This window comes from Opisthorchis viverrini (genome assembly GCF_000715545.1).
Source record: "Opisthorchis viverrini unplaced genomic scaffold opera_v5_42, whole genome shotgun sequence".
In the NCBI taxonomy this organism is placed as follows: domain Eukaryota; kingdom Metazoa; phylum Platyhelminthes; class Trematoda; order Opisthorchiida; family Opisthorchiidae; genus Opisthorchis; species Opisthorchis viverrini.
Genome location: NW_008751698.1, coordinates 1,795,046 through 1,809,289, shown reverse-complemented (window position 1 = coordinate 1,809,289; position 14,244 = coordinate 1,795,046). Strand labels below are relative to the sequence as shown.

The 14,244-nt window shown below is 43.8% G+C and overlaps 1 protein-coding gene across 1 annotated transcript in view; it reads right to left on the bottom strand.

Moving 5' to 3' along the window:
* Positions 1-10,845, bottom strand: part of T265_03113 (hypothetical protein) — a gene marked incomplete at both ends in the record, with an annotated part of 33,416 nt that extends 22,571 nt beyond the window's left edge. Inside the window, one exon of the mRNA XM_009167518.1 lies at positions 10,701-10,845. Coding sequence (XP_009165782.1) covers positions 10,701-10,754 — 54 coding nt within the window. The remainder of the gene's footprint in view (positions 1-10,700) is intronic.
* Positions 10,846-14,244: the final 3,399 nt, after the last annotated feature.

Below are 14,244 nucleotides of genomic sequence, written 5' to 3'. Positions count from 1 at the left end.
TATGGGTATATATATATATATATATATATATATATATGGGGATGTAAACCACTTGGAGTTAGGAGTGAGGGTACTTGCGACTTACGCAAGCGAAACACTTTTACAATGTGCTCAGCTAGATGCGTTGATTAACCTATGAAGTAGCTAATCAAGCTGTTGTGAAAACATTCAACTGCTTAGTTATTCAAAAGCAAGACAGGAAGGGCTATTGGTTCGTTCCTAAAGCATATACAGGTTTCGAAGCACAGGATTGATATGACTATTGCACCACGAAGGGCGAAACCGGTTGTTGGCTGTCGAAGAATTTTCAGCAACCTTAGGAGTAGTGCATTCAGTATATACATGTGTCGCGATATCTCGAATATCGTACCAGCTGAAACATGAAGCGGCCCGGTGCAGCACATTCAGTTGCCTGGAAATATCATAAACGAGAGATTCAGCTGGGTTCCAGGGGAGTCTCTCGCAAAACCAAATTTGCTTGCAAATGAGTGTATTTCACTATTGCCTTCTGTTTACCTTAACATTTTCAAGAACGCAGAATTTTCTTTTACCGATTTGCCTGCTTCTTGCTCTCCGATAGCTAACCAAATTTCTTCTCATCAACACTGCATCAGCCGGTTCCACAGACTGTCGTCAATCCGCCACGGTGCGCTCGTTCGCGCAGTGCGCTCAACGTGTCTGTTGCTATGATGCATAAGCTTTTGATGAAAAAGCGGACACGTCCTCAGATACACAGTAGTTACAGTATTCCCCACTCATGAAGAAACTCCATCTAGACAACCACTCAAAGAAAAAACAGTTTTGAAGATTCCCACATACCATTCCCTCTTCACAAGAAACCTCAACTCTAGACGGCATAATTTTGTGTTAGTGAATCCTGTCCTAGCAAAATCCTTGGTGGTCGAACCGAAAACATGCCTACAATATAACAGTCAGGCCTGAACGGAACAACTAGCCCATGAATGGTTGGTGGTTTCATGTGACCCTGTCCCCACTTTGACCTCGCCTGATAAACGATCAGAACGAGCCAAAGCACGTGACAGTTCAGCTGGTATTTGAACGCAGCCAATCATAGCCCAATGGAACTTTGTCATTCACCGAAAAAGTCTAGGTCTTGCGTTTTCGGCAAGACAGAGCACAGCGAAGAAAAGACTGCGAATGAATGCATCATCAGCCGCTGACGTAAAGCTTAAAAGAAAGCATACGCCAGAAAATCATGAGATTAAGACCCACTTACCCAAAGGAAGATGGCTTATATAGGAAAGTAGCTCTTCGCTACACCAGAGAAGACAAAGCCATGGTTTGTCTAAATTGAACAAAAACTTACGCGAAATTCCATGGCACAATGATTTTTCTGGACCACTGATACTGTATTCATCCACTAGTCCAGCTCATAACCCACATAAAATTTCACTGGCTACGAAACAAACTATTCATACCATCGCTAGATTTCAGTTCCGCTTGGTAGCGAGCCTCCAATTTGATCTTGGATGAAATTAATCCCATAGGAGCAAACTGCTGTCACGAAATCTGGGTAACTCCATGTTCGCGGATAATCCATTCGTTCAATCATCAAACACAAACATTCAATTCAACTTCCCGAAGTTACAGTAACACTAGATCGTACGTGCGGAAAGTGTACAGCAATAGTCAACATCCTATCGTGTCACACCCCGCGGAAAGACGCTCTCAGCTAACTCGAAATTTTCCACTTTATTATGCGAAAAATTCCAGAACATGAGAAATACCTGATAAACAGCATTCGCGTTCCAATATGAATTCCACTAATGAAGATAGCTTATTTGTGGAAATTCAGTAAGCCCAAATCGGTCTGATGTTGATGTGAGCTGAGCGCATTCGCATTTTTACGAGCAGCCACAAAGGAAAGCTAACCCTAATGGTCAAACAAGCACAGGTACAGGGATAAAATAATAGACCGCAGGTTCGTGAAGTGCCAGGCGAACCGCTTATATGGCCATCCGGTTCCCACATCTTTGTACGAACAACAGGAGGCAGGGATCAACCCAGTCTGACGTGCAGAGGCAGTGATCTAGGGAACCGGAACTTCCATTAAATGGATTTGATGACCTTGAATAGAAACCAAAATACACGGTACGGATGTTAAGTGAATGCTGGAATCTTTGTCTCCAATGTGTGCACTTAAGTTTCGAATCAAATCTATCCATATCCTCATCGCTTCACATCGAGTCCGAATGGTTGCCGTTGAATGCTTCAGCACATCCAATGGGCTCAGTGCGATAACACATGTATAAGAGTGAAGAAGTCGGTATGCAAATGCTGGAACACTAGAAGACTGCTTCTCCATGTTTCAATCCCACAGAAACAGTAGTCCTCATTAACCCTTGGAAAAAATTAGGGATCCAAAAGCCACGCCGTCCCAAACCCAACTTTCAAGGTTCGGTTCAGAGCTACTTTCACTGCTGAACAAATCGATTTACTCTGACAAATGACATGCGAAATTCAGCATTGACTTTCTTGTCGGTTGTGATATAACTCAACACTTAGATTCCAACGTGCTACTACTAGCGACTACTCGTACGTTGTTCGAATATATTTGAATGTGATCAAATCAAAAGAAAATTTCTGCCTCCGAATTTCTGCTCCGAAGGCGCGTCATGGATGAAAAAAGCGATCTGTGCCAAACCGTCACCTGTACATCTTACAGATCGACAACGATCAATGAACAAAGAAAATCCCTTCGGTAAACCAACCCCGCAAGTAAATCTGTGGCTGTTGATCGTTCAGTGGTTCACACGAAATGCTTGTGCGCGATAGATGACTGGCTGGCCAGACAGACAGAAAGAAGGTAAGGATCGTGGGAAAGACAGGTAGCAGACTGTCCGCGATCTGGAGTAACCGAACTGGAGAAGCCGTTCACGTCATTGTATGCTGGTGCGTGGACAGGAATCACTTCACAAAAAAACTCCGTTGTAGCGAGTGACTAGATCTGTAATTTGTTACGCCATGACCAGCGGCCTAGCTTGTGACTGAGAAAAGTCTGAAGTATAAAGTATCAACCAAATGTTCTAGAGTTCAAATCTTACCATGGGTTCTTGTTCCCTCCTCCCGTTTCACATGGGGCTGCATGGTAACTGTGCGCCTAACGTATGTGCCACATTAAGTTTATTTTAGGAAAGGGTGAAAAAGAGCAACATTCGAGTGAATTAGGTGAATTCACGTTTCGTTACGCTGAATACAGGCGTTTAGAGATGGGGATTTAAAAACGGGAACCTCGAGAGGAATTTGGACACGGGACAACCACCATTTTCGCTTACGGATCAGCAGTTCGAAAAGTCACACATCTGTTTGGATGGAGATAGAAAAAACCCCTTTCGTCATTTTGACAATCCCGTAAAATCATACATCCACTCATCTTCTCGCAGTAATGTAATAGCGAGCGGATTTTTTTCATTAAGTACGCAGAAAATCAGGTGTAATATTTAGGTAAGACAAAAGTTCTAAAATATCAGTTCTGGAAGGCTGAGGACAAACAAAAATCAAGCCATATAGCATTTGATTCCGAACTTTAAGCATCTGAAAGACGTTCTGCTTATGAGAATCGTCCAATACAGCGTAGACGGAACGAAACTGCTACACTGAGCATTGAGACAACGTCGGCTTATTCTGTTATTTTGGCCATACTGGAGATGGGAAAGCGAAGGACACTTGCTTCCGGTGAGGCACAATCGTAGTTGAGTAGTTGCCTAATGGGATAAGAAACCTTATACAGTGTGCCCACGGGATTGTCATGGTAAAAATGGGGGAAAATGAGCAAAATCTCAAGCGACCAGTTGCAAACAACTTCAAGCGTTTGCCACGTAAATAGGATAATCAATGTAGCAAATCCTTGGATCTTTACCCTACCCATTGACCATAAGTTGAAGGCGATTATTTCTTTGGGAATCGCATATTCAGTGGTCCAGTTGCGTCAATAGAAGATTATCACTTGATCTAATGGAAAAAGCTTTGCCGCAGGAAATAGCATCCTGTTATTTGGAGTCTATACAGGTGTGTCCTGCAACAATAACAAAAGTTGGTGTTCTCAGACGGTGTTCAAAATTCAACCCATCGCATCAACACCATTTACTATCATCCGTTTTTAAGAAGAAATACTTGGAACAAGCAGATGTTTCAACAGGCCAGTTATCACCGTCGTCAGTCATCATCGTCATAACCATCATCATTACTGAAAGGAACACGTGCTGAAGCGCCAGTGCCTCCTTGTCAAATCAATGTAGTTGAAGAAATTCCTGACGTGTAAAGACCACAACGGGAAAAGGGGTATACCGAGGTGCTTCTAACAGTCAATCTCATCTGGATGGATACCGACAACGCATACGCCAGTATAGTGCTGGCCAGTTTCCATGCTTCATAGGACTAAAACATTGCACCCACACAAAACCATTAGTCTGTGCTTAGTTCAGATGAAGATCCACCGTCAGGAATAGACGGGATCTTAGCGCGGTGTGACGGTTTATGCACATCCGTTAGCCACTGAATCACACTGGGCTGTGTACGTGTGAAACTCTCTTATACCAGGTTGGTTAATGAGCAGTCCAACCAACAGCATCCTGGTCCTTCAGGTTGGGACATGTATGGCAACTCACTTCTTAAAAATGTAGGCAGCTCTGATAGTCTTACGCCATGCACCGCTGCCTTGAGGTTAGCCTTTTGAACCAAAGGCTTTGGATAAGGACCTTAATCGTCCTACCGTCTAGCTGAGGACATCCTGGCAATATCCCGGTCCACGGACAATCGCGAATAGCACACAGTTCCATTTCTTTCTTTTCGTTATAATGCTTCATCTAATAAACTAACGCAGCAGTGAAGCACCAATGTTCTCACCTGATATCGCTGTCAATGGTGACGATGATGGATCACAGTAAACAATCAAGATGTCTACATTGCACAACTCTGTCGACCGTAATGATACGACGAGCAACTGCCCACTGGCGGAAAGGAGAATGATTCATATAATTCATGACTACTAGAAAACACTGCAGAAAAACGCCGTTAAAAAATTTCCATTAAACCGAACCGCCTTCTGAATCTCAGTGAACGTCAGCCCACTTTTATAGAGATACTTTTTTTACACGGATTACTAACAGAGAAGAGTTGTTGAGGTCCCCGATACGGAACTTTGAGTCACGCGTAGGTTTGACGATGCCGAGTATCAAGAGGAATTGAGTTCGACAGTCTGCGCTACTACTGACGAATGTGAACAAAATTATACAACGAACCACCACTGTCCACGGTCGTAGAATCAACAAGTGCAGAAGTCAGTCGCTGAACGGGCACAGTGAAGCATCGAGGTCTGAAAACCAACCCGTGAGCGAAATGTTGGCTCGGTGGTGCTGATTGCAGCCGTCACTCCCGAGACCAGCCTCCTAATTCTGATTGGCGGTGCGATCACTCGGACATCTTAACAGAACAAGTCCGGGCAGGCGCAGTCCGCGGCGCACAAACAACCATGGGTAAGTAGGTCACCTGTGCACAATCACACACCTATACATGCTAGTATACCAATGTCGGACGGGACGGCCTTTGCGGCAAGGTGGAGATCGAAAGTACCACGGGTGGAAATGAATTACCGTGAGGTCAAGTTAGATTGTGATAGCTGTCAGTGCAAATATATCCCTAAAACGATCTTTGGATGGAAATGATATTGTTCCGCTCAGAAAAAAATTACAGGGAATGTTGTGACGTGCAAATTGACTGCTTTCCTAAGAAACGAGTTAGATCTGATATGGAATATTCACAGAATCAGGGTAGTGGGGTGCTGGGGACGCACGACTACATACAAGTAAGCAGGATTTACCGTCGATACTATATTCCGATCGGCAAATGCAGAGAGATGGAACGTCTAATGTGTGTGTACCATTCATTCAACTAACTGAATGCTAGATAATTGTTTTCTGAGCCCGATCTAACTTCAGTGGCTGAACTTCCGCAGGATCATTACTGAAGACTGTAATTTCACTGCGCTATTGTAATTCACGTCAGCAACTGAATGATTCACACACGCCACCTGGAAAAAAGCACGAGTGCTGAAATATGATCAGAGGGGAACGATGATTGTCAGGAAGACGGACACAAGTATCGAATATTTGTGAGATTGTTATTCACAGTCACCTGTCAAGCAGTTTGAGCTGCCCTCAGTTGGACTATGCACACGAGATAAAACGACGTAATACACACTCAGCACTAGTCTGTCGCTTTGAGCAATCGATAGTGCTGTTCTGACCCTCATAGAATTTACTTATCGGTCTGTTTCGTAAGCACGTCGAACAAATGAACCACCAGTGATGAAGAACAACGGCTGATACATCGCCTAGGAGCCAAGTCTAGACAGAATTAGTCGAGATACCTGAGCTAGGTTCGAATCATGGATCTTCCGGTCAGTAAGTTCGCGCCTTAACCACTGAGATTATTTACCGTTTATATAGGAATATATCGGGCTCTCGAAAGCATTTTATGTGGACACCAACCCATCTTATCAGTCGTTGTTCGGTTACGCTACTGGAAACATTGTTTCCTACATAGCTGGGAGAAGGTCGGTCAATAAAGCAGCCAGAACTTGAGAGCAACCGGACAGAAGATCAAACGTATTTGCCAGAAATTGGGGTCACAAAGGAAAGGTCAGTTTGTTCTGCAAATACACATCAGCAAGAAAGGCTGACTCCCAGCTGAAGAGACGAAACTTGCATGTCACAGATACCTGGCCAGTGGCAGTTTGTCGTCAGCTGTAACCTATAGCCGGTGAAGCACAGTCTCCATATGTGCATAAGAAACTTCCTGTGCGGCCGGTCGGATGCTTTTGGAAGGGCAACGGTATACACATTGTCACGTTTCAGGTAAAAATATCGAGTTTTAAAGGACGCGTTGTTCAAAAAACGCAAAATTCGAGTTCATAGCCTAGGAAAGTGTGTCTTCAGCTACGATTGTCACGGGAAGTGGCTTGAAAAAACTTACGATCCAGAGAACCATTACATAAACAAACACCCAAGACTCATTCACTTCGGCGTCAATAATGAGCTCTCTATACAACCCAAAGCTACTTGGCCTGTATGTGTATCAAACAAAAATGGGAAGATGAACTAGCCCCATGACCCCCGCCCTTCTGATTAGAAGATTCTACTCCCATGGGGAAAGGCATTGAGATGTGGCATTTAAAGCCGAATGCCTATCTCAAGTAAAAGACAAGTACAGTCCTGTCTCTGTGTGAAATGTGGGCGACAGGGAGTTTAGTCGACTTGACGTCAGTCAACAATGGTCCAGGTAGAAGATAATCCAAGAACAGAAACTACGCAGTGTGGCTATGCCATACTGGTGTGACAACTGACAGCGAGTTTGGAACACTAAAAACCGATTCACTGACGACTGTTTTACACGAAAGAGACTCATGTATTAAATCTAAAAACCGTGATCTTGTGGGTAAATGGAAAGAAGCCAAAAACCCATGCTCACTTTGAAGGTTGAAGGAAATCATCACTATCACTGACAGCAACACCGTATGAGAACAATGGTACCTCAATGCCGTGCGACCATGTCAGCTTACTCACATAATATCTCAATGGAAAGAAAAAATGGGGGAATGGGAACCTACGGCTAGCCTGCCACAAACATCCGAGATGCTCACACACCCAAGACTCAGACCATCTGGATAGAAATTGACAGCATAAGCACCACTGACATCGGTTAAGCGCCGGCGTCTCCAGTGCAGCATAGTGAGGGTCACTCGGGCCCCAGTCTGGAAGGCGGGTAGAACCAGTACCACCCAATTTTTTGTAACATCCGTCATTCTCCTATGCCATGTCATATCTTGTCCAAGTTTCTCCAAGTTTCAGCCGCTCCGAATTAGGCAAGAAAGTAACGCTATTCTTTGTAGACGGTGACTCAGCATGCACAACACATGACGCAGCCAACTTGGGCCGACAGTGCTGAACGCATGTTTTGGGTGAAGTACCTTCCGCCCGCCACAGACCCGCTTCCTGATCACCTTATTCTGAATTCGCTGATTCCAGTCCTTTCCAGCTGAAGTTGAAACATTGGTTATCAAAGATCTGAGGATGTCTCATATCCTCCGTCGGAAGTGGTCAAGCTAGTTACACTGTTAAAGCTGATACAACTTCCAAGATTATCACTATGTTTCACAACTTCCAGTGTTACTTCTTGAATTCTTAGAAGCATGCAAAGAGACCGGATGTTACGTTACATGACCATGCACTTTGTGGGTCCAAAGCACATGCCGAAGGACTGGTCAACTTTCCTTGTAATGCATGTGCTTCCCATTCTTTTTCAAAAATTACGACAATTGCGTCTGCGCAGTCACGGTCGACAAGGTTCTCGCTCGGAAGGATCCGAATACCAAGGTTTTGGAGGTCATTCAGAGCTCGTCTCAATACTTAATCAACTAGGAATAACTGATAGAACAGCCTCGTGTCGCTCACTGATTGAATAAAAACGGCCATTTCCCGTGTGAGGATTGCGGTTATTCGGCAATAAATCTGTTAATCACGGTCATTCTTGCCATGTATACACTCCACATTGAATCTTTTATGCTCAACAGTAGATTGATTTTTGCAAGATAGTCCATAATAACGGCGCCCTCTTTACTGATAATTATTAGAAAGCATCAAACATTACTGAACTGGACAAACAGATGGCCATTTTTTTCTTTTTCACCTTGTAATTCAGCCGTCATGGAACTATGCTCATTCTTTGTAAAATTTTGGTGAAATCACTGTAATAAAGTAATAAAAAGTACCCAAGTACCAAAAAGTAATAATAAGGTACTCGTACCACTCGTCGTATTGCGGGCAGGCCAAGCTAACCATGATAAAATCAATTACGCCCCATCAGACTTTTCAGAGAATTGGAACTAGCAAATAAAGCGCCGCAACTCATTCGAAATTTTGTAGTCTTTTCTTGATTACTCATAAGCTAAAATGCAGATACTATGTGCCTAGGACTTCGCTCGTTCTGGGCATGGCGTTATCCATTTCGGATGGCGTGCACTTTCGGGAAAATGTGTGCAAGTAGTTTCGCCAGATTTTATGGCCCAGTTTTATCTCGCAAATTACCTAGCGCAGATGTTTACCTCAACATCGTACTGGATCAATGACAGTCTGGTCTATAGCTGCCAAGTGACATCACGGCGCTACAAGGTTGACTCATCGGTGTTGTTTCACCATGAAAAAAAAGCGCTTCAATACAAGGTTGACGAAGTCCATGTAGGACTGGATGGCTAGCGCATGCAGGTAAACGAGGTTAGCCGAACTTTTGGGCTGTTGCTGCTCTTCACACAAACACAACTGCCACTTCCAGCAGAAATGAGGATGAAAGATCACTTGATGCAACTATGACTGGGAAATATTCACTGTATATCGGTGTTCGTTTAGTGAGTTCTCTCTAAAGAAGCATACTGGCCGAACTTCAGTTGGTTCATTGGTCGCAGAAAAGGGTGCGCAGATCACTGAGACATTTAGGCTTGGGGGATCATACATAAATGGGAGCAACGCTCTTTTCCGAATGTTCCAATACTGTTTCAAAATGGATTCCTTCAATCTGCAAAATCGATCGCCCAACGCATGAGATGCTTAATTTCATATTGTTTTCCAACAAAAGTCATCACTAACCATAACCCATAACAATTCCTTCACGTGCAAAAATGCGAATAAAACTATCATGGGTTGAAGACCGTATGGTTGGGACAATTTACTGCACCCATAACCTTGAAACCCAAGTGATACTACAGTGCATTACTATGCCGTGAACAAAGAAATGATTCAGCTGTAGCACCCTCTCGGTGCCTAACTGTCATGCCCCAGAAGGAAGCAAGAGTGCTAGGATACAGCCGGGATGTCCAAACCTAAACAGGGAAAGTCTAGAGGCAGAGGTCGGGTCCAAACCACGAACCTTCAGGTCAGTAAATTCGCATTCGAACCACTGCCGTGAACAATGCCTATCTCAGGGCATCCTGGGATAATTACCTGGTGGTTACATTAAACGGGAGAGTGAGGTGTTATGCATCCGTGTCCAAGTTAGAAGGAGGACAATCATCAAAGTGCGGACGAGTAAACGAGGAAGCTGAACTATTCAGTCTTTGGTCCATTCTACTGAGAATACTTAAAAGCGCGACGTGTGGCGGAGCTAAAACAGGGTCTGCACAGTCTCTATTATCATTATTATTATTATTACTATTATTATTATTATGGTGAATGCGATGTGCTAACTCACTACTCGCTCGTTTTTAGTCCATAAATCATTTCTGTTTCAATGCGGATAGCTCCGCAGAAATGGACTGCCCTCATGAAAGTTAATTGCAGGTTGACAGTAATGAAGTGTTTCCAGAACGACCTGAATTCGGCCCAAGGTAGAGACTTTTCAGTTTGAATGAAAACAGGACCAAAATCGTTTGTCCTTCCTCCATCCGTGCTACTCAAACAATTCGTCACATTACAAGAAGCCAATAAGTAACGTGCAGCAGCACGGGACCCCTGGTTTGACCGGTTATCAAACAATAAGTTCCCTTGTGTATTTTATCGGAAAGCTTGGTGTTACAGCACTGATATTTCACCATTAACCACATACAGCCTAACAACTTAAGAATTCGAACAGTTAGCAGGTCACAGCATAATACCAAAATATTCGAAACACAGAATAATGATCAGACTTACTACGAAGGGGATGTTGATCAGCACAATAACCGTACCCGAAACAGCTTTGCACATGGTCGCCGGCGTAGAACTTGTCAAGTGGGGCGTAGCAGATGGCCACGCTATCGCCTTGCGCTGAACTTGCGAGCCTTGCTGGGCCAGACAGCTGATTGGGTGAACCAGACATGTTCACGTGATGACCAATCGAAATAGGCTTAAACGCCATTCCGTGATACGTGGAATTGGTGGCGGACAATGGATGCATTTGTGTGATAGGCTGTCGGTGCAGTCCAGACGGCGTCGTACGCGAGTGACCTCGGAGTGTGAGCGATCGTGTGCACCACTGGCCTCGGTAGACCGCGTTCGAGGGAGAGCGACGCGTGCTCAACTGAGCGCGTTTCGCCCTGTCGGTTGTCAACCCCATGCCCTCATCTAACGGTAGCGTATCAGCTTGCTTCGGTGCACATCATAGGGTTCTACGCTAAATTTCCAATGCTGTTCTCGCGTGCATTATGCTTAGTCTGTGGAGTCAGTTACTTAAGTCCTCGTGACTCAAATTCAACTGTGAAACTTTATACCGAAGTTTCACTCAATCTGTTGCGAGTTTTGTGCGTTGCGCGAAACAGCTTAGCATTCATATCTCATAAGTCTTGAAAGACCGCCTGTGAAAGCACCTAGACTAATGTAAGGATGGTTGATTAACATCCAGGGCTTGCTTGCCGCCTGTTCGCCCATAGACAGACGCTTGCACCACCAACCCTATACTATGTTCCTCGTCCTAATGGAAAAACTACAGAGACGGGTGCATCGATCGACCTGCTTGCCTGACCTTGTTGCCTGCTTTGATGAGTCACCGAAACCGGCATGTGGAATGAGGCGCGACGAATGCATGTCTGATTGGAATTTCCCACTTACGAATATCCGGAACCTGGGCTTATTCTCTAGGGACTTCTCCGCACCCAGGAGTTCAGCAGTTCGAGTCATGAGCTAATGTAACAGCAGCATGGAAGTGTAGAATATAAAGCACACAACCGGGCCGTTGGAGTGAAGGGAGTCCGAAAGCTGCAATCAATCGTTATCGGTGACATTTTGTCGGAATAATCTCACCAGAATATGTTCATCTGTCGTGGAATCCACGACTCTCACTGTCCCAGACCTTACGACAGAACAAAGAGAAAATTATGAGAGTAGTTCGCATAAGATCATTAGACCACTCAGAGAAGTTAAACCGAAAAAATCTGCAATTCTGCTTTTTGACGGTCACTACTGCGTTTTTAAATCACCGCAACCTTTGTGTGCGTGTTATCCCGAACCGTCACAGTAACCTCACTATATCCATTGTACCAACAAATATCCGTGTTTTTGTGCTGTTTAGCCATTTTGCCTTAAGCCAACTGCAAAGCCCATTCCAGTCTATCTTGGAACCATTTAAAAGGGCTCTTTAAAATGAAAGCCACTTGTACCACGTGAACAATTTTATTGGCGTCTGGAATTACCTCTATATTCAAAGTGGATTTTTTAAAGGATTGAACTGCTAAGCAGATGTAGTATAGAAGCAGTGAAACAGCACCATAGTATGGGTTCTAGATAAAGGGAGACTAGGATGCGCCCCACAGACATTTGGATGTTAATGGTATAGTGGCATAATGGTACCTCATTTTTCTCTCCAGTAGGCTTCAACCTTCAATTAAACGGGACAACTTCTCTCAGTCTACTATGAGAACCTCGAAATTTTGGATAACATGTATGTTCACATTAAAATTTGGAAGATTTCTTGATAAATGGGGATAATCTATTCCTATCACCCTGCTCCCCACAATAGATTTTGATTGAATCCAATTGCCTAGTAGATTACTGAGTGAGTCGCAATCTTCCATAAGTGGAGCAGCCTCATTGACTTTCATATAATAACCGGTCGTGCGTTGTCGAAGTGTTTTCAGAGGCCTTGTGAGTAGCGTTAATTCGGGAAAATGTGGTACAACGTCTCAAACATCTTGACATCTAAAACACGAGGTGGCTTTTTGCAGCACATTTAGTTGGGGAATATCATGAACAAGGGATTCAGCTGCTATTCGGCTGAGTCCCCCGTCAAAACCAAATTAGTCTGCAAATAATGGCATTTCGTGAATAAGGTATGACTTGGCTTCAAATATAATATAAGGTTGACGGAAGCTCGGCCTACTTGATGAGTCAGAAAAAGGGTAAGACACGTCACGGGCTGTCGAAGGGTTTCCAGTGACCCTGTGAGTAATGTTCCCTCAAGAAAAGTCAAATGTCACGGTATAACCAGTCAATTTTTCGTTCTTTGTTGACCTGTTTGAATTTGTGCGACCAGTGCTCCTGCAAAATTTAGCAGCTGTTATGAAGGTCAGCTAAACTTAAGCCCCAAATTTGGTCAGAAAAACTACATTTGTCTAATCGTTGGAATAAATTCAGAAATAGGACCAATGGTTTTGGGGGTATATTAAACAACCAAGCTACTTTGGGCACTGCCATCTTACTCGCAGTGTGAAGAGAGAAGATATAGGAACAAAAACTCAAACGATACATAACAGTGCAGTCACACTGATCGAAATACATTACCTTAACACGAACAAAAATTCTTCATTCTTCAGCTGTGAGTTACCAGGTGGACTACCTAAGCATAACGAGACCGGAAAACGCGTGTCTGTCGGATCAGGTGGGGTCGTGAAGCCAAGAAATATATCAGAGCTTCTGTACATAAATACGTAATTGATCTATTTTCACGTTTTAGGATGCCCATCCGCATGTGTAAAGCAAAGACGGTAAGCATTCAAGTATAACCACGGTCAGGTTATTCAATCAGTGTGGGTGCGTGCGTATCTTCACATACTGGTTAGCAGCGTCACTGTACAACAGACTCGAACTAGCCTTAATCAAATGATAAAATAGTCGTATGATCATACCACCCCAAGATCATTATTGGGACAACTGGAAGATAATTTAGTCAACTTCAACTGTATGGTTCTAACACATACTTATATATATTCGAATAGTTCCAGATAAAGCGTCAAGGGGCTAATATTTGTTAGTGCACTGACCTTTAAACATCACTATCGGCCTACTGTATATAAAAAATCGTTCAGCTGTAACACCCTTTCGGCGCCTAGCTGCCATGCCACCTGAAGGAAGCACGAAGGCTGGGATACTGCCAGATTGCTCAAGCCTAGACAACATCATATATATATACATATATATATATACCTTTTGTTGTATGGTATAACTGCATCGCATTTGTGGCATGGTATTATAAGTAGCTCTACCGTTTGACGTTTATGAGAAGCATTGACTTTAGTGACTGACATTCGACTAAACAAGAGAGCATCTGAAACATCCGTTTGAACGTACAAACGGCAGCTAAACTTGTACTGCCTACCGAGCAACACTGTCTGTTTCTCCTTGGTGTTTTTGTACATTCCTGTGTGCACTTAGTTCAGTGGCATTCACAGAATAACGGTGGCATTTTTTTCTGACGAAAACGAGCCTTTATGCACCACTTCCCGCAGTATCTCCTGATGATTGATCGCATCAGATTCACACCAAC